Here is a 24,176-nt window from a genome sequence, read left to right on the forward strand (position 1 = left end):
TCTTGAGAAAAAAAAAAGTATGGATGTGTGTGCGTGTGTGTGAAACTCCAGTCCGCACGGGGGCAGCACTGCACAGCGCTCCTCAGAGACTAACCCGCATCAGAGAGAGAGAAGCGACATTTTTGTATTATTTATAATCTGATTATTTCAACACTGTCGGATCGATCGAAGCTCTTACCGTTATCGAAGCAGAAGCAAGAATCTGTTAATGTGTAGATGATGGTGGAAAACTCTCCTTCACCTCTCCCCGAGAGAGCCATCTACGGGTTCGTGCTGTTCCTGGGCTCTCACTGCGGGTTCTGTACGTCTCTACACCGATCACACTATAAACATGTTCACATCTACACCGATCACACTATAAACATGTTCACATCTACACCGATCACACTATAAACATGTTCACATCTACACCGATCACACTATAAACATGTTCACATCTACACCGATCACACTATAGTATAAACATGTTCACATCTACACCGATCACACTATAAACATGTTCACATGTGTGTCCGACGGCTCGTTTTTCTCCAATAAATGTTTGATATGTATTTATTAACATCTTACATTATTACTTGTCAAGAGCCACTTGACTTTTGTTCTTTATTTTTGGCTCATTAGTTTGATGCTCATGTGTAAGTCGCTTTGAATAAAAGCATAAATTAATAAATATAAGTTTGAAACATTTCAAACCATGAAAGTGTTTAAACCAGTGAGAAATTATCATTAAAATGACTTTTCTACGATTTTTTCATACTTACCTGTAGTCAGACTATAATAATTAGATTGAGTATAACACGCTGTAACACCAATGACATGTTTCAATAAACTTTATGATCCAAACATCTTATAATAACTGGGAAAGCCACTTCTTACTCTCAACTTTGGTCACGGAAGTACTTTTCCAAACTTTTTTTTAATAAGGGGTTTACATTAAAAACACTAATGAAAAAATTCACAGTATAAGCATTATCAATTTCTTGACTATTTGAAGTATGTTTCATGATTAATAAAATTAAATGACAGGTTTGTCAAGTCGCCTTTATTTCTATAGCGCTTTATATATGATACAGATTGTTTTAAAGCAGTTTTACAGAGATAACAGAACAGTGATGATTCAGCTCTGCTGTAAAGCAGCTCTAAAAAGACGGTAGTAAACAGGCATTATTCAGTGTGTTGATCAGGTGTTGTTGTGTGTTTGCTCCTGGTAGTGCTGTATGTGGTGTGGGCTTCTGTTCCTGACGACTGGCTTCATTCTGCTGGATTGACTTACTGGCCTCAGAAGTGAGTGAAACTCTTGTGTTGTGTTGAGATCTCAGCGTAGACGAGACTAATGCTCTGTTCACAGATACTGGGCTCTGGCGGCTCCCATTTACATGCTGGTCACTTTAACCACCTGCTTCGTGCTGCTGTTCGGGGTGAATATGATGAACACGGCTCCACTCGCATCAGTGGACAACATCACAGGTGAACATCACATTCACAACATCACAGGTGAACATCACATTCACAACATTCATAACATCACAGGTGAACATCACATTCATAACATCACAATCACATCATCACAGGTGAACATAACATTCATAACATCACAATCACATCATCACAGGTGAACATAACATTCATAACATCACAACATCACAGGTGAATATCACATTCACAACATCACATTCATATTATGAATGAATTTCATAACATCACATTCACAACATCACAGGTGAACACATTCACAACATCACATTCACAACATCACAGATGAACATCACAATCACAACATCACAGGTGAACATCATTCACAACATCACATTCATAACATCACAATCACAACATCACAGGTGAACATCACATTCACAACATTACATTCATAACATCACAGGTGAACATCACAATCATAACATCACAGGTGAACATCACAGGTGAACATCACAGTTGAACATCACAATCATAACATCACAGGTGAACATCACAATCACAACATCACAGGTGAACATCACAGATGAACATCACAATCACAACATCACAGGTGAACACATTCACAACAACACATTCACAACATCACATTCACAACATCACAATCACAACATCACAGGTGAACATCATTCACAACATCACATTCATAACATCACAATCACAACATCACAGGTGAACATCACATTCACAACATTACATTCATAACATCACAGGTGAACATCACAATCACAACATCACAGGTGAACATCACAGTTGAACATCACAATCACAACATCACAGGTGAACATCACAATCACAACATCACAGGTGAACATCATTCACAACATCACATTCATAACATCACAATCACAACATCACAGGTGAACATCACATTCACAACATCACAATCACAACATCACAGGTGAACATCACATTCATAACATCACAGGTGAACATCACAATCATAACATCACAGGTGAACATCACAATCACAACATCACAGGTGAACATCACAGTTGAACATCACAATCACAACATCACAGGTGAACATCACAATCACAACATCACAGGTGAACATCATTCACAACATCACATTCACAACATCACAGGTGAACATCACATTCATAACATCACAGGTGAACATCACAATCACAACATCACAGGTGAACATCACATTCACAACATCACAATCACATCACAGGTGAACATCACATTCATAACATCACAGGTGAACATCACAATCACAACATCACAGGTGAACATCACATTCACAACATCACAATCACAACATCACAGGTGAACATCACAATCACAACATCACAGGTGAACATCACATTCACAACATCACAATCACAACATCACAGGTGAACATCACAATCACATCACATTCACAACATCACATTCATAACATCACAGGTGAACATCACAATCACAACATCACATTCATAACATCACAATCACAACATCACAGGTGAACATCACATTCACAACATCACAATCACAACATCACAGGTGAACATCACATTCACAACATCACAATCACAACATCACAGGTGAACATCACATTCATAACATCACAGGTGAACATCACAATCACAACATCACAGGTGAACATCACAGGTGAACATCACATTCATAACATCACATTCACAACATCACAATCACAACATCACAGGTGAACATCACATTCATAACATCACAATCACAACATCACAGGTGAACATCACAATCACAACATCACATTCATAACATCACAGGTGAACATCACATTCATAACATCACAGGTGAACATCACAATCACAACATCACAGGTGAACATCACATTCACAACATCACATTCATAACATCACAATCACAACATCACAGGTGAACATCACATTCACAACATCACAATCACAACATCACAGGTGAACATCACATTCACAACATCACATTCACAACATCACATTCACAACATCACATTCATAACATCACAATCACAACATCACAGGTGAACATCACAATCACAACATCACATTCATAACATCACAATCACAACATCACAGGTGAATATCACATTCACAACATCACAATCACAACATCACAGGTGAACATCACATTCACATCACATTCACAACATCACATTCATAACATCACAGGTGAACATCACAATCACAACATCACATTCATAACATCACAATCACAACATCACAGGTGAACATCACATTCACAACATCACAATCACAACATCACAGGTGAACATCACATTCATAACATCACAATCACAACATCACAGGTGAACATCACATTCACAACATCACATTCATAACATCAATCACAACATCACAGGTGAACATCACATTCACAACATCACAATCACAACATCACAGGTGAACATCACATTCACAACATCACATTCATAACATCACAATCACAACATCACAGGTGAACATCACAATCACAACATCACAATCACAACATCACAGGTGAACATTACATTCACAACATCACATTCATAACATCACAATCACAACATCACAGGTGAACATCACATTCACAACATCACAATCACAACATCACAGGTGAACATCACATTCATAACATCACAATCACAACATCACAGGTGAACATCACAATCACAACATCACAGGTGAACATCACATTCACAACATCACAATCACAACATCACATTCATAACATCACAATCACAACATCACAGGTGAACATCACATTCATAACATCACAATCACAACATCACATTCATAACATCATATTCACAACATCACAGGTGAACATCACATTCATAACATCACAATCACAACAGCACAGGTGAACATCATTCATAACATCACATTCATAACATCACAATCACAACATCACAATCACAACATCACAGGTGAACATCACATTCATAACATCACATTCATAACATCACAATCACAACATCACAGGTGAACATCACATTCATAACATCACATTCATAACATCACAATCACAACATCACAGGTGAACATCACATTCATAACATCACATTCATAACATCACAATCACAACATCACAGGTGAACATCACATTCATAACATCACATTCATAACATCACAATCACAACATCACAGGTGAACATCACATTCATAACATCACAATCACAACATCACAATCACAACATCACAGGTGAACATCACATTCATAACATCACAATCACAACATCACAGGTGAACATCACATTCATAACATCACATTCATAACATCACATTCATAACATCACAATCACAACATCACAGGTGAACATCACATTCACAACATCACAGATCACAACATCACATTCATAACATCACAATCACAACATCACAGGTGAACATCACATTCATAACATCACAATCACAACATCACAGGTGAACATCACATTCATAACATCACATTCATAACATCACAATCACAACATCACAGGTGAACATCACATTCACAACATCACAATCACAACATCACATTCATAACATCACATTCACATCACATTCATAACATCACAATCACAACATCACAGGTGAACATCACAATCACAACATCACATTCATAACATCACATTCATAACATCACAATCACAACATCACATTCATAACATCACAATCACAACATCACAGGTGAACATCACATTCATAACATCACAATCACAACATCACAATCACAACATCACAGGTGAACATCACATTCATAACATCACAATCACATTCATAACATCACAATCACAACATCACAGGTGAACATCACATTCATAACATCACATTCATAACATCACAATCACAACATCACAGGTGAACATCACATTCACAACATCACAGATCACAACATCACATTCATAACATCACAATCACAACATCACAGGTGAACATCACATTCATAACATCACAATCACAACATCACAGGTGAACATCACATTCATAACATCACAATCACAACATCACAGGTGAACATCACATTCACAACATCACAATCACAACATCACATTCATAACATCACATTCACATCACATTCATAACATCACAATCACAACATCACAGGTGAACATCACAATCACAACATCACATTCATAACATCACATTCATAACATCACAATCACAACATCACATTCATAACATCATAATCACAACATCACAGGTGAACATCACATTCATAACATCACATTCATAACATCACAATCACAACATCACAGGTGAACATCACAATCACAACATCACATTCATAACATCACATTCATAACATCACAATCACAACATCACATTCATAACATCATAATCACAACATCACAGGTGAACATCACATTCATAACATCACATTCACAACATCACAATCACAACATCACATTCATAACATCACAATCACAACATCACAGGTGAGCATCACATTCATAACATCATTCATTACATCACAATCACAACATCACAGGTGAACATCACAATCACATCACATTCATAACATCACAGGTGAACATCACAATCACATCACATTCATAACATCATATTCACAACATCACAATCACAACATCATATTCACAACATCACATTCACATCACATTCACATCACATTCATAACATCATATTCACAACATCATATTCACAACATCACAATCACAACATCACAGGCGAACGTCATATTCACAACATCATATTCATAACATCATATTCACATCACATTCACAACATCACATTCACAACATCACATTCATAACATATTCACAACATCACAGGTGAACGTCATATTCACAACATCACATTCATATCATCATATTCATAACATCACATTCATATCATCATATTCATAACATCACATTCATAACATCACATTCACAACATCATATTCACAACATCACATTCACAACATCACAGGCGGACGTCACAGGCGGACGTCACAGGCGGACGTCATATTCACAACATCACAATCACAACATCACAATCACAACATCATATTCACAACATCATATTCACAACATCACATTCACAACATCATATTCACAACATCACATTCACAACATCACAGGCGGACGTCACAGGCGGACGTCATATTCACAACTTCACAATCACAACATCATATTCACAACATCATATTCACAACATCATATTCATAACATCACATTCACAACATCACAGGCGGACGTCATATTCACAACATCACAATCACAACATCACAATCACAACATCACAAGGCGAACGTCATTCACAACATCATATTCATAACATCATATTCACAACATCACATTCATAACATCATATTCACATCACATTCACATCACATTCATAACATCATATTCACAACATCACAATCACAACATCACAGGCGAACGTCATATTCACAACATCATATTCATAACATCATATTCACATCACATTCACAACATCACATTCACAACATCACATTCATAACATATTCACAACATCACAGGTGAACGTCATATTCACAACATCACATTCATATCATCATATTCATAACATCACATTCATATCATCATATTCATAACATCACATTCATAACATCACATTCACAACATCATATTCACAACATCACATTCACAACATCACAGGCGGACGTCACAGGCGGACGTCATATTCACAACATCACATTCACAACATCACAGGCGGACGTCACAGGCGGACGTCATATTCACAACTTCACAATCACAACATCACAATCACAACATCATATTCACAACATCATATTCACAACATCATATTCATAACATCACATTCACAACATCACATTCACAACATCACAGGCGGACGTCACAGGCGGACGTCATATTCACAACATCACAATCACAACATCATATTCACAACATCATATTCACAACATCACATTCACAACATCACAGGCGGACGTCACAGGCGGACGTCATATTCACAACATCACATTCATATCATCATATTCATAACATCACATTCATATCATCATATTCATAACATCACATTCATAACATCACATTCACAACATCATATTCACAACATCACATTCACAACATCACAGGCGGACGTCACAGGCGGACGTCATATTCACAACATCACAATCACAACATCACAATCACAACATCATATTCACAACATCATATTCACAACATCATATTCACAACATCACATTCACAACATCATATTCACAACATCACATTCACAACATCACAGGCGGACGTCACAGGCGGACGTCATATTCACAACTTCACAATCACAACATCACAATCACAACATCATATTCACAACATCATATTCACAACATCATATTCATAACATCACATTCACAACATCACAGGCGGACGTCATATTCACAACATCACAATCACAACATCACAAGGCGAACGTCATTCACAACATCATATTCATAACATCATATTCACAACATCACATTCATAACATCATATTCACATCACATTCACATCACATTCATAACATCATATTCACAACATCATATTCACAACATCACAATCACAACATCACAGGCGAACGTCATATTCACAACATCATATTCATAACATCATATTCACATCACATTCACAACATCACATTCACAACATCACATTCATAACATATTCACAACATCACAGGTGAACGTCATATTCACAACATCACATTCATATCATCATATTCATAACATCACATTCATATCATCATATTCATAACATCACATTCATAACATCACATTCACAACATCATATTCACAACATCACATTCACAACATCACAGGCGGACGTCACAGGCGGACGTCATATTCACAACATCACAATCACAACATCACAGGCGGACGTCACAGGCGGACGTCATATTCACAACATCACAATCACAACATCACAATCACAACATCATATTCACAACATCATATTCACAACATCACATTCACAATATCACAGGCGGACGTCACAGGCGGACGTCATATTCACAACATCACAATCACAACATCACAATCACAACATCATATTCACAACATCATATTCACAACATCACATTCATATCATCATATTCATAACATCACATTCATATCATCATATTCATAACATCACATTCATAACATCACATTCACAACATCATATTCACAACATCACAGGCGGACGTCACAGGCGGACGTCATATTCACAACATCACAATCACAACATCACAATCACAACATCATATTCACAACATCACAATCACAACATCACAATCACAACATCATATTCACAACATCATATTCACAACATCACATTCACAATATCATATTCACAACATCACATTCACAACATCACAGGCGGACGTCATATTCACAACATCACAATCACAACATCACAATCACAACATCATATTCACAACATCATATTCACAACATCATATTCATAACATCACATTCACAACATCACAGGCGGACGTCATATTCACAACATCACAATCACAACATCACAAGGCGAACGTCATTCACAACATCATATTCATAACATCATATTCACAACATCACAATCACAACATCACAATCACAACATCATATTCACAACATCATATTCACAACATCATATTCACAACATCATATTCATAACATCACAATCACAACATCATATTCACAACATCATATTCACAACATCATATTCACAACATCATATTCATAACATCACATTCACAACATCACAGGCGGACGTCATATTCACAACATCACAATCACAACATCACAAGGCGAACGTCATTCACAACATCATATTCATAACATCATATTCACAACATCACATTCATAACATCATATTCACAACATCACATTCATAACATATTCACAACATCACAGGTGGACATCATATTCACAACATCACATTCACAACATCACAGAGCAGTTTCAGCGGCAAGATCAAACTAGACGGACATTTAAGAGATACGGTTTACAGTCATAACACTTATTACACAGCATTTCACCAATTTAAATAATTATGGGGATAAGAGATATTGATTTCACATTAATCGTGCCTGTTTGTATTTTATAATCCAACAGTGTACAAAATAATAGTCACAAAATGGCACCAGCTGTGTGTGTGAAACGAGAGTGATTAGTGTGGACACTGCATTATTATGAGCCTCAGTTTTTTGTGATATCACCTTTTAAATTTGCAACACAACTTGGTTAGACATGTGACTTTGACTTTCTGGCAATTTTAGAGTCCAAATCATTTTTAAAAAGATATATTTTGTATAAAATAAAACATGCCTACTTCAGTGGGTTTGCTTTACAGTAAACTTAAACTTCTATGACTTTTTTACACTTTCATTGCTTTCACTTCTGCATTAATCAGTGTTTTAGGTCTATATCCCAAAGTATTAGTCAATTACAACCATTTAAATTCAGATCTGTGCTCAAAAAGAAGAGGAGACAGTGAAGAGATTAAACACATTAAACATCTTGCATTGATAAATCAAATGATTTCTGGTTCATTGTTTGTCTAGACCACTATGCCAAGAGTCAGCGCACGGATGAGGATCAAGAAGGAGTGATTCCCACATTTCCCAGACTCAGAGACGTTCCCATCAGTGAAATAAACCGTGTGTTTTACCTGGATCCCCACGAGCACTGAGTGTGTGTGTGTGTGTGTGTGTGTGTGTGTGTGTGTGTGTGTGTGAGTGTGACGAATAAACTGTGTGTTTTACCTGGATCCCCGCGAGCACTGAGTGTGTGTGTGTGTGTGTGTGTGTGTGTGTGAGACGAATAAACCGTGTGTTTTACCTGGATCCTCTCGAGCACTGTATGTGTGTGTGTGTGTGTGTGTGTGTGTGTCGAATAAACCGTGTGTTTTACCTGGATCCCCGTAAGCACTGAGTGTGTGTGTGTGTGTGTGTGTGTGTGTGTGTGTGTGTGTGTGTGTGTGTGTGTGTGTGTGTGTGTGTGTGTGTGTGTGTGAGTGTGTGTGTGTGTGTGAGAGAGAGAGTGTGAGAGTGAGTGAGTGAGTGAGTGAGTGTGTGTGTGTGAGTGTGTGTGTGTGTGTGTGTGTGTGTGTGTGTGTGACGAATAAACCGTGTGTTTTACCTGGATCCCCGCGAGCACTGAGTGAGTGTGTGTGTGTCTCTGTCATCAGGCCAGGCGTGTGGCGTTTGCTCAGGGTTTAGATGATCAGATCCATCAGATGTGTGTGACAGGCCTGAGGTTTGACTGTCAGCTGAACCTGAGCGGGCTGTCGTGACCCCGCTGACCCCTGACGGACTCGTGGATATGACGACGTTAAATAAAGCTTACTTTTTTTCTTTTTTTTTTTAAGTCCATAAAACATCACTGCGTTTTCACATCTTTCTCAAACACCAAGTTCCTGATGTGATTTTTGCTGTTGTGCTCGTCATGTTGTGTGGCTGTTTGGTCAGACCGTGACCTCTGACCTCCGTGACCTCGGGCCAGAAGTGAAGCGGTCATCATCTCACTATCTGCACATCATCTCTTCAATCCGTCTGCAGAAGGTGTGTGTTCCTGCTCGTCTGCACCTGATGACCCTCATGAGCAAACACACCGGTGTCAGGTGACCTGTGACCCTTGACCCCGCGACCCCACCACTGTCGCCTGCAGAAAAACTGACTACTCTAGTTTTCCTTTTCTCAAGTTTGTTTTATTAGAATACAATGGAAGCTCGTTTCTGCCACGGATAAATAACAAAAAAATACTTTTTATCTCACAATTATGAGTTTTAGATATAAATATAAACTCGGAATTCCAAGAAAAAAGGTCCTAATAATGAGACAAAAAGTCAGAATTACTTTTTTAATTTAGTGGTGGAAACAAGCTTCCATTAGATCCTTATTAATGTTTCTTTGCATTATTCTGCGGTTTAGCCATCGATATTCTAAAAACCTGTTTTTAAAGTTTGTACACTGTTATAATTATTAATAAATGATGGAGGATACAAATGCGTATTGAGCAATTTATGTTTTTATTAGTGTTTAGATTTCAGCAGAACTATAGCGCTTTATACACTACATTGTTTCAAAGCTTCACGGTAATAAATGTGAAAATAATACTAATGATATTATGGAAATGGTAACACTTTAAATAAGGTTCATTAGTTAACATTAATAAACATATTTACTAACATGAACTAACACTGAGCAATACATTTGTTACAGTATTTATTCATCTTTGTTAATGTGAGTTATTAATAATACAGCTGTTCATAGTTCATGTTAGTTCACAGTGCAGTAACTAATGTTAACTAATACAACCTTTGATTTTAATAATGTATTAGTAAATGTTGAAGTTACTATTAACTAAGATGAATAAATGCTGTAGAAGTATTGTTCATTATTAGTTCATGTTAACTAATGAACCGTAGTGTAAAGTGTTACCATGGAAATAACATCCGAGTGAAACACGATCAGGTTAACAACACCAGCCCTGAAGACATTCCCAGATGTGGGATGAAGAGAACGGATGTTCCTCGGATCAAAGGAGTGTTTTCTCCGTGATGACCGACCTGTCGCTGTACACCTGTGAGAATCCCGTGATCTTCCACTAACAGATCCCAGTGTTTCCGGCCCGTGTGTCCTGAACAGTTCTCCACTCCGCTCCCAGCGAGTTCATGAGCAGATCTGGCCTGAAAGGGATAGTTCACCCAGAAATGAAAATTAGCCCATGATTTACTCGCCCTCAACTCATCCTAGGTGTATATGACACTCTTCTGTCAGACGAACACAATCAGAGTTATATTAATAAACGTCCTGGCTCTTCCCAGTTTGCGCTTTAGGCGTGAGTAGACTGCGTTTGGCCGGAAACTAGAATCTAACTTTGTAACGTGTTAAATATGGATATTTCACTTACACAAACGCATGGCTTTGTTCAGAAGGACTTTATTAACCGACCAGAGCCTGTGGAGCACTTTATGATGGACAGATGCACTTTTATGATGGATAGATGCACTTTTATGATGGACAGATGCACTTTTATCATGGACAGATGCACTTTATGATATGATGGACAGATGCACTTTTATGATGGATAGATGCACTTTTATGATGGACAGATGCACTTTTATCATGGACAGATGCACTTTATGATGGACAGATGCACTTTTATGATGGAGAGATGCACTTTATGATGGACAGATGCACTTTTATGATGGATAGATGCACTTTTATGATGGACAGATGCACTTTTATCATGGACAGATGCACTTTATGATGGACAGATGCACTTTTATGATGGACAGATGCACTTTTATGATGGACAGATGCACTTTTATGATGGACAGATGCACTTTATGATGGACAGATGCACTTTTATGATGGATAGATGCACTTTTATGATGGACAGATGCACTTTATGATGGACAGATGCACTTTTATGATGGATAGATGCACTTTTATGATGGACAGATGCAATTTTATGATGGACAGATGCACTTTTATCATGGACAGATGCACTTTAATGATGGACAGATGCACTTTTATGATGGACAGATGCACTTTTATGATGGACAGATGCACTTTATGATGGACAGATGCACTTTTATGATGGACAGATGCACTTTTATGATGGACAGATGCACTTTTATGATGGACAGATGCACTTTTATCATGGATAGATGCACTTTCATGGACTTTACGGCCATTCACTTACATTATCAAGCTTGGAAGAGCCAGGACATTTTTTAGTATAACTCTGATTATGTTTGTCTGACAGAAGAGTGTCATATACACCTAGGATGAGTTGAGGGCGAGTAAATCATGGGCTAATTTTAATTTTGGGGTGAACTAACCCTTTAAAGTGTGTCTGTTTCTCCATCGTCCTCTTCCTCAGAGCTGGAGTCTTCATCGTTGTAAAAGTGCAGCGTGGCCTGAGCGGGGAAACTGGCCAGAACCGTCCGACCCAGATGAGACAGATAGTCCTGGATCCGGGATCTGGGCAGGAACAGCCTGTGGATGGATGTATACGTCAGAAACAGTCACAGATTTCTCCTCCTCCTGGTTAATAAATTACATCTGACAACTCTGAGAGCTAATAAACATGTAATGAAGAGTAAGAGCTTTGGTTCCAGACCTCACGGGATGATGGAAAACTCCTTCAGACGCCTGAACCCGCCTCGAGCCTCCAGAACGCACCTGAACACGAGAACACCTGAACACCTGATCATGAGAAAACCTAAACACGAGAACACCTGAACACCTGATCATGAGAAAACCTAAACACGAGAACACCTGAACACGAGAACACCCCTGACACCTGAACACAAGAACCACCTGAACACTTGAACACAATAACACCCCTGACACAAGAACACAAGAACACCTGAACACCTGAACATAAGAACACTTGAACATAATAACACCCCTGACACAAGAACACCTGAACATAAGAACACCTGAACACAATAACACCCCTGACACAAGAACACCTGAACATAAGAACACTTGAACACAATAACACCCCTAACATAAGAACACTTGAACACAATAACACCCCTGACACAAGAACACCTGAACATAAGAACACCTGAACACAATAACACCCCTGACACAAGAACACCTGAACATAAGAACACTTGAACACAATAACACCCCTGACACAAGAACACCTGAACATAAGAACACCTGAACACAATAACACCCCTGACACAAGAACACCTGAACATAAGAACACCTGAACATAATAACACCCCTGACACAAGAACACCTGAACATAAGAACACTTGAACACAATAACACCCTTGAAACAAGAACACAAGAACACCCCTGACACAAGAACACCTGAACATAAGAACATTTGATCACAATAACACCCCTGACACAAGAACACAAGAACACCTGAACATAAGAACATTTGATCACAATAACACCCCTGACACAAGAACACAAGAACACCTGAACATAAGAACATTTGATCACAATAACACCCCTGACACAAGAACACCTGAACATAAGAACACTTGAACACAATAACACCCCTGACACAAGAACACCTGAACATAAGAACACCCCTGACACAAGAACACCTGAACATAAGAACACTTGAACACAATAACACCCCTGACACAAGAACACCTGAACATAAGAACACCCCTGACACAAGAACACCTGAACATAAGAACACTTGAACACAATAACACCCCTGACACAAGAACACCTGAACATAAGAACACTTGAACACAATAACACCCCTGACACAAGAACACAAGAACATAATAACACCCCTGACACAAGAACACCTGAACATAAGAACACTTGAACACAATAACACCCCTGACACAAGAACACCTGAACATAAGAACACTTGAACACAATAACACCCCTGACACAAGAACACCTGAACATAAGAACACCCCTGACACAAGAACACCTGAACATAATAACACCCCTGACACAAGAACACCTGGACATAAGAACACTTGAACACAATAATACCCCTGACACAAGAACACAAGAACACCTGAACATAAGAACACCTGATCACAATAACACCCTTGAAACAAGAACACAAGAACCACCTGAACACAAGAACACCCCTGACACAAGAACACCTGAACACTTGGTCACAATAACACCCCTGACACAAGAACACAAGAACACCTGAACATAAGAACACTTGAACACAATAACACCCCTGACACAAGAACACAAGAACCACCTGAACACAAGAACACCTGAACATAAGAACACCTGAACACAATAACACCCCTGACACAAGAACACCTGAACACTTGGTCACAATAACACCCCTGACACAAGAACACCTGAACATAAGAACACTTGAACACAATAACACCCCTGACACAAGAACACCTGAACACAAGAACACCTGAACATAAGAACACCTGAACACAATAACACCCCTGACACAAGAACACTTGGTCACAATAACACCCCTGACACAAGAACACAAGAACACCTGAACATAAGAACACTTGAACACAGTAACACCCCTGACACAAGAACACCTGAAAATAATAACACCCCTGACACAAGAACACCTGAACATAAAAACACTTAAACACAATAACACCCTTGAAACAAGAACACAAGAACCACCTGAACACAAGAACACCCCTGACACAAGAACACCTGAACACAAGAACATAAGAACACTTGAACATAATAACACCCCTGACACAAGAACACAAGAACCACCTGAACACAAGAACACTTGAACACAATAACACCCCTGACACAAGAACACAAGAACACCTGAACATAAGAACACTTGAACACAATAACACCCCTGACACAAGAACACAAGAACACCTGAACATAAGAACACTTGAACACAATAACACCCCTGACACAAGAACACAAGAACCACCTGAACACAAGAACACTTGAACACAATAACACCCCTGACACAAGAACACAAGAACACCTGAACATAAGAACACTTGAACACAATAACACCCCTGACACAAGAACACAAGAACCACCTGAACACCTGAACATAAGAACACCTGAACACAATAACACCCCTGACACAAGAACACCTGAACACTTGGTCACAATAACACCCCTGACACAAGAACACCTGAACATAAGAACACCTGAACACAATAACACCCCTGACACAAGAACACAAGAACACTTGGTCACAATAACACCCCTGACACAAGAACACAAGAAAACCTGAACATAAGAACACTTGAACACAATAACACCCCTGACACAAGAACACAAGAACACCTGAACATAAGAACACTTGAACACAATAACACCCCTGACACAAGAACACCTGAACATAAGAACACTTGAACACAATAACACCCCTGACACAAGAACACAAGAACCACCTGAACACAAGAACACCTGAACACAAGAACCACCTGAACACTTGAACACAATAACACCCCTGACACAAGAACACAAGAACACCTGAACATAAGAACACTTGAACACAATAACACCCGACACAAGAACACAAGAACCACCTGAACACAAGAACACCTGAACACAATAACACCAGACACAAGAACACAACAACACCCCTGACACAAGAACACCTGAACATAAGAACATAAGAACACTTGAACATAATAACACCCCTGACACAAGAACACAAGAACCACCTGAACACAAGAACACTTGAACACAATAACACCCCTGACACAAGAACACAAGAACACCTGAACATAAGAACACTTGAACACAATAACACCCCTGACACAAGAACACAAGAACACCTGAACATAAGAACACTTGAACACAATAACACCCCTGACACAAGAACACAAGAACCACCTGAACACAAGAACACTTGAACACAATAACACCCCTGACACAAGAACACAAGAACACCTGAACATAAGAACACTTGAACACAATAACACCCCTGACACAAGAACACAAGAACCACCTGAACACCTGAACATAAGAACACCTGAACACAATAACACCCCTGACACAAGAACACCTGAACACTTGGTCACAATAACACCCCTGACACAAGAACACCTGAACATAAGAACACCTGAACACAATAACACCCCTGACACAAGAACACAAGAACACTTGGTCACAATAACACCCCTGACACAAGAACACAAGAAAACCTGAACATAAGAACACTTGAACACAATAACACCCCTGACACAAGAACACAAGAACACCTGAACATAAGAACACTTGAACACAATAACACCCCTGACACAAGAACACCTGAACATAAGAACACTTGAACACAATAACACCCCTGACACAAGAACACAAGAACCACCTGAACACAAGAACACCTGAACACAAGAACCACCTGAACACTTGAACACAATAACACCCCTGACACAAGAACACAAGAACACCTGAACATAAGAACACTTGAACACAATAACACCCGACACAAGAACACAAGAACCACCTGAACACAAGAACACCTGAACACAATAACACCAGACACAAGAACACAACAACACCCCTGACACAAGAACACCTGAACATAAGAACACCTGAACACAATAACACCCCTGACACAAGAACAAGAGAACACCTGAACACAAGAACATCCCTGACACCTGAACATAAGAACACCTGAACACAATAACACCCCTGACACAAGAACACCTGAACAAAAGAACACTTGATCACAATAACACCCCTGACACAAGAACACAAGAACACCTGAACACAATAACACCCCTGACACAAGAACACCTGAACATAAGAACACCCCTGACACAAAAACACCTGAACATAAGAACACTTCAACACAATAACACCTCTGACACAAAAACACAAGAACACCTGAACACAATAACACCCCTGACACAAGAACACCTGAACATAATAACACCCCTGACACAAGAACACCTGAACATAAGAACACTTGATCACAATAACACCCCTGACACAAGAACACAAGAACACCTGAACACAATAACACCCCTGACACAAGAACACCTGAACATAAGAACACCCCTGACACAAGAACACCTGAACATAAAAACACTTGATCACAATAACACCCCTAACACAAGAACACAAGAACACCTGAACACAATAACACCCCTGACACAAGAACACCTGAACATAATAACACCCCTGACACAAGAACACCTGAACATAAGAACACTTGAACACAATAACACCCTTGAAACAAGAACACAAGAACCACCTGAACACAAGAACACCTGAACACTTGGTCACAATAACACCCCTGACACAAGAACACAAGAACACCTGAACATAAGAACACCTGAACACAATAACACCCCTGACACAAGAACACAAGAACACCTGAACATAAGAACACCTGAACACAATAACACCCCTGACACAAGAACACAAGAACACCTGAACACAATAACACCCCTGACACAAGAACACCTGAACATAAGAACACCTGAACACAATAACACCCCTGACACAAGAACACAAGAACACCTGAACACAATAACACCCCTGACACAAGAACACCTGAACACAATAACACCCCTGACACAAGAACACCTGAACATAAGAACACTTGATCACAATAACACCCCTGACACAAGAACACAAGAACACCTGAACATAATAACACCCGACACAAGAACACCTGAACATAAGAACACTTGAACACAATAACACCTCTGACACAAGAACACCTGAACACAATAACACCCCTGACATAAGAACACCTGAACATAATAACACCCCTGACACAAGAACACCTGAACATAAGAACACTTGAACAAAATAACACCCTTGAAACAAGAACACAAGAACCACCTGAACACAAGAACACCCCTGACACAAGAACACCTGAACACAAGAACACCTGAACACTTGGTCACAATAACACCCCTGACACAAGAACACCTGAACATAAGAACACTTGAACACAATAACACCCCTGACACAAGAACACAAGAACACCTGAACATAAGAACACTTGGACACAATAACACCCCTGACACAAGAACACCTGAACATAAGAACACTTGAACACAATAACACCCCTGACACAAGAACACCTGAACATAAGAACACTTGAACACAATAACACCCCTGACACAAGAACACAAGAACACCTGGTCACAATAACACCCCTGACACAAGAACACCTGAACACTTGAACACAATAACATCCCTGACACAAGAACACAAGAACACCTGAACATAAGAACACTTGAACACAATAACACCCCTGACACAAGAACACAAGAACACCTGAACATAAGAACACTTGGACACAATAACACCCCTGACACAAGAACACCTGAACATAAGAACACTTGAACACAATAACACCCCTGACACAAGAACACAAGAACACCTGAACATAAGAACACTTGGACACAATAACACCCCTGACACAAGAACACCTGAACATAAGAACACTTGAACACAATAACACCCCTGACACAAGAACACAAGAACACCTGAACATAAGAACACTTGGACACAATAACACCCCTGACACAAGAACACCTGAACATAAGAACACTTGAACACAATAACACCCCTGACACAAGAACACCTGAACATAAGAACACTTGAACACAATAACACCCCTGACACAAGAACACAAGAACACCTGGTCACAATAACACCCCTGACACAAGAACACCTGAACACTTGAACACAATAACATCCCTGACACAAGAACACAAGAACACCTGAACATAAGAACACTTGAACACAATAACACCCCTGACACAAGAACACAAGAACACCTGAACATAAGAACACTTGAACACAAGAACACCTGAACACAAGAACCACCTGAACACTTGAACACAATAACACCCCTGACACAAGAACACAATAACCACCTGAACACAATAACACCCATGACACAAGAACACCTGAACATAAGAACACTTGATCACAATAACACCCCTGACACAAGAACACAAGAACACCTGAACATAATAACACCCGACACAAGAACACCTGAACATAAGAACACTTGAACACAATAACACCTCTGACACAAGAACACCTGAACACAATAACACCCCTGACATAAGAACACCTGAACATAATAACACCCCTGACACAAGAACACCTGAACATAAGAACACTTGAACACAATAACACCTCTGACACAAGAACACCTGAACACAATAACACCCCTGACATAAGAACACCTGAACATAATAACACCCCTGACACAAGAACACCTGAACATAAGAACACTTGAACAAAATAACACCCTTGAAACAAGAACACAAGAACCACCTGAACACAAGAACACCCCTGACACAAGAACACCTGAACACAAGAACACCTGAACACTTGGTCACAATAACACCCCTGACACAAGAACACCTGAACATAAGAACACTTGAACACAATAACACCCCTGACACAAGAACACAAGAACACCTGAACATAAGAACACTTGGACACAATAACACCCCTGACACAAGAACACCTGAACATAAGAACACTTGAACACAATAACACCCCTGACACAAGAACACCTGAACATAAGAACACTTGAACACAATAACACCCCTGACACAAGAACACAAGAACACCTGGTCACAATAACACCCCTGACACAAGAACACCTGAACATAAGAACACTTGATCACAATAACACCCCTGACACAAGAACACAAGAACACCTGAACATAAGAACACTTGAACACAATAACACCCCTGACACAAGAACACCTGAACATAAGAACACTTGATCACAATAACACCCCTGACACAAGAACACAAGAACACCTGAACATAAGAACACTTGATCACAATAACACCCCTGACACAAGAACACAAGAACACCTGAACATAAGAACACTTGAACACAATAACACCCCTGACACAAGAACACAAGAACACCTGAACATAAGAACACTTGAACACAATAACACCCCTGACACAAGAACACAAGAACACCTGAACATAAGAACACTTGAACACAATAACACCCCTGACACAAGAACACAAGAACACCTGAACACAAGAACCACCTGAACACTTGAACACAATAACACCCCTGACACAAGAACACAATAACCACCTGAACACAAGAACACCTGAACACAAGAACCACCTGAACACAATAACACCCCTGACACAAGAACACAAGAACACCTGAACACAAGAACACCCGACACAAGAACACAAGAACCACCTGAACACAAGAACACCTGAACACAATAACACCTGAACACAATAACACCCGACACAAGAACACAAGAACACCCCTGACACAAGAACACCTGAACACAATAACACCCCTGACACAAGAACACTTGAACACAATAACACTCCTGACACAAGAACATAAGAACACCTGAACACAAGAACACCTGAACACAATAACACCTGAACACAATAACACCCGACACAAGAACACAACAACACCCCTGACACAAGAACACCTGAACACAATAACACCCCTGACACAAGAACACTTGAACACAATAACACCCCTGACACAAGAACACAAGATCCACCTGAACACAAGAACACCTGAACACAAGAACACCTGAACACAAGAACACCCCTGACACCTGAGGACAAGAACACCCCTGACACCTGAACACAAGAACACCCCTGACACCTGAACACAAGAACACCTGAACACAAGAACCACCTGAACACAAGAACACCCCTGACACAAGAACACAAGAACACCTGAACACAAGAACACACCTGAACACAAGAACACCCCTGACACCTGAACGCAAGAACACCTGAACACAAGAACACCCCTGACACCTGAACACCCGAACACAAGAACACCCCTGACACCTGAACACAAGAACACCCGACACCTGAACACCTGAACACAAGAACACCCGAACACAAGAACACCCGAACACAAGAACACCCGAACACAAGAACACCTGAACACAAGAACACCTGAACACAAGAACACCTGAACACAAGAACACAAGAACACCTGAACACAAGAACACCTGAACACAAGAACACAGACTCTAAAATCAACATATCAATACACTGAGAAAAGAAGAACAGCAAACAAGGTCGTTCTGTCAAAGTTATAAACAAACGTTCTTCCAGTAACATTTATAGAAAGTTTAATAGAAATATTATCTGGTCTTTAATAATGTTCTCAAAATGTAAGAACAAAAACATTATTTATACATCGTTCATGAAACATTTTAGTTAGACATTCTTCAAATATTCTGGTAACAATTTACAATAAGGTTCATTAGTTAACATTATTTAACTACATTATTTAACATTATACTAATACGTAATTTAAATCAAAGGTTTTATTTGTTAACATTAGTTAATGCACTGAACTAACATGAACAAACAATGAACAGCTGTATTTTTATTACTAACAATAACAAAGATTTATAAGTATTTTAACAAATGTTTTGCTCATGGATAGTGCATGTTGGTTAATATGATAACTAATGTTAACTAATGATCACATAACCAATAAAAGCGTTTTTAAAAGAACATGCAGAGAACATTCAAAAGTAAGGTTTCATAACTTTAAGGGAATGTTAGCAAAACTTGAAGTAAAATAAAAATGTTACTTTATTTAATTGTGTCTCTCTTGATGAAAGATCCCACGGTCTCCATATCACAGGACAACTATTAAAACACAGGAGAGGAGAGTTATTAAAGACTTTAAAATATGAAAATACAGAGGAATTGACGAAACTCTTACCCGAGCATCTGATCCGCGTGCACACTCACCGGCAGCATCATTACACACTGATGCGCGCGCCCGCGCACTGATGAAGGCGCGCGCTGAGAGGGGGCGTGTCCTGCGCGCACCCGCCAATCAATACAAATGATTAATAAATGTTTTCATTCGCACTTCTGCCTGAGAAAACGTGGTCACTTTGAACATTCTTTCCTCTCACTGCAGAAATACATAAACACTTACAACAACGCAGCTTGAAAAGTAATATCGCTTAAAGTAACAGAAACACTGGGTTGAAAGCGCGTGGTTCACAGTCTTGTGTTTAAGACGCCGTTATACTTTATTCTCTTTTGTTTTAGAAACGATGATCACAGCTGATACTCAGTAGAACAGCAATATTTACACACTAGCTGTGAGGTCTTTATCTTAAACAACACGTTCTGCACACAACAATTCTATATTAAACATTAGACATGACGTCATTCTGATTTATAAATCAGCAAAACTCATTTAACTCTCGGACTGACGAGTCGAGCAGAGGCCGCTAGAGGGCGAGAGAGGTGTGTGTGTGTGTGTGTGTGTGTGTGTGTGTGTGTGTGTGTGTGTGTGTGTGTGTGAGAGAGCGAGAGAGAGAGAGAGTGTGTGTGTGTGTGTGAGAGAGAGAGAGAGAGGGTGTGTGTGTGTGTGTGGGGGGTTGTTGAGTATGTCTGTAAATGAAAAGCTCATGTGTTTGTCAGTGTGAGTTTACTCTCCCACTGCTGCCGTATAATAATCCTCATTAGTTATTAGTTAATAAATGATCATTATGATTATTAGACGTGCTGAAACACTTTCATCTCTCAGATTACATACACTGATATCACTGTCATGGCCTAGTGGTTAGGGAGTTGGACTGGTAACCCAAAGGTTGCTGGTTCGATTCCAGAACTGGTGGGAAATGACTGAGGTGCCCTTGAGCAAGGCACCTAACCCCTAATCGCTCCCCGGGCGCCACACAAAGGCTGCCCGCTGCTCTGGGTGTGTATCCACGTTTGCAGTGTGTGTGTGTTAACTACTCACTACTCTGCTCCTAATGTGTGTGCATTAACTTGGATGGGTTAAATGCAGAGGTCAAATTCCAAGTATGGGTTACCATACTTGGCCGTCACTTTCACTTTCTTTCACTTTCACTGATCTACTGTACACACACTGATCTACTGTACACACACTGATCTACTGTACACTGTGTACACACACTGATCTACTGTACACACACTGATCTACTGTACACTGTGTACACACACTGATCTACTGTACACACACACGTCTATATTACTAACAGGGGACTGTCGTGCTACACTGGCCAAGAGGGGACTAGTGTTTCTGCTCATTTTGAAGAAACAAAAATGACATACAAAATTTTCTTTTACGGTCTTCTTTCCGTAGCATATTAATATAACTTCAAATATGCATTTTTTTATTAAAAAAAACCCCAACATCTGCAACTCTGACCGATGTCTACCTATCCAACAGGGGACTCCTATAGCCTGCAATGGAACTGTGTGTGTGTGAACAGTGAAGTGAACGTCCCTGAAGGAGGGAACGGAGGACGTAGTCGGCGTCGACTGAATGGGGATCACGCTTAGGGAGCCTGTCTTCTTCGTACTACTATTTAATCAAGCCAATTCAACATTGCTGTGCGTGATTACGCGCTCCATCCCGCAGAAGCGTAAATACGGAAGTGGACGCACACACCAGTTGCTTTTTCG

The 24,176-nt window shown here is 39.6% G+C and overlaps 2 protein-coding genes across 3 annotated transcripts; one reads left to right on the forward strand and one right to left on the reverse strand.

Annotated features, from left to right (window-relative positions):
- The first annotated feature begins 77 nt into the window (after positions 1 to 77).
- On the forward strand, positions 78 to 11,609 carry pigp (phosphatidylinositol glycan anchor biosynthesis, class P). Of its 2 annotated transcripts, XM_079860743.1 has the most exons (5): positions 78 to 301; positions 1,212 to 1,284; positions 1,349 to 1,467; positions 9,861 to 9,956; positions 10,487 to 11,609. In XM_079860743.1, exons 1-5 carry the CDS (start codon positions 217 to 219, stop codon positions 10,519 to 10,521), a joined length of 408 nt encoding a protein of 135 aa, XP_079716869.1. In that variant the 5' UTR covers positions 78 to 216; the 3' UTR covers positions 10,522 to 11,609. The 2 variants fall into 2 exon arrangements, with proteins under 2 accessions (XP_079716869.1, XP_079716870.1); XM_079860744.1 differs by lacking the exon at positions 10,487 to 11,609 and having other exon boundaries at positions 9,861 to 10,479.
- ripply3 (ripply transcriptional repressor 3) lies at positions 11,312 to 22,947 on the reverse strand. Its single transcript, XM_079860746.1, has 5 exons — positions 22,450 to 22,947; positions 22,316 to 22,373; positions 13,429 to 13,490; positions 13,148 to 13,304; positions 11,312 to 11,986 (listed from the first exon to the last, which is right to left on the reverse strand). The coding sequence occupies exons 1-4, from the start codon at positions 22,488 to 22,490 to the stop codon at positions 13,151 to 13,153; spliced, it is 315 nt and encodes a 104-aa protein (XP_079716872.1). The 5' UTR covers positions 22,491 to 22,947; the 3' UTR covers positions 11,312 to 11,986; positions 13,148 to 13,150.
- Positions 22,948 to 24,176: the final 1,229 nt, after the last annotated feature.

The sequence above is a fragment of the Squalius cephalus genome, assembly GCF_949319135.1.
Source record: "Squalius cephalus genome assembly, chromosome: 24".
NCBI lineage: Eukaryota > Metazoa > Chordata > Actinopteri > Cypriniformes > Leuciscidae > Squalius > Squalius cephalus.

Coding starts and splice junctions, on each gene's coding strand:
- pigp (XM_079860743.1), top strand. CDS start 217: ATGATGGTGGAAAACTCTCCTTCACCTCTCCCCGAGAGAGCCATCTAC. Junction 1,285..1,348: donor TTGACTTACTGGCCTCAGAA/GTGAGTGAAACT, acceptor CTCTGTTCACAG/ATACTGGGCTCTGGCGGCTC. Junction 1,468..9,860: donor ATCAGTGGACAACATCACAG/GTGAACATCACA, acceptor TTGTTTGTCTAG/ACCACTATGCCAAGAGTCAG.
- ripply3 (XM_079860746.1), bottom strand. CDS start 22,490: ATGATGCTGCCGGTGAGTGTGCACGCGGATCAGATGCTCGG. Junction 22,374..22,449: donor CACGCGGATCAGATGCTCGG/GTAAGAGTTTCG, acceptor GTGTTTTAATAG/TTGTCCTGTGATATGGAGAC. Junction 13,305..13,428: donor GTTTTCCATCATCCCGTGAG/GTCTGGAACCAA, acceptor ATCCATCCACAG/GCTGTTCCTGCCCAGATCCC.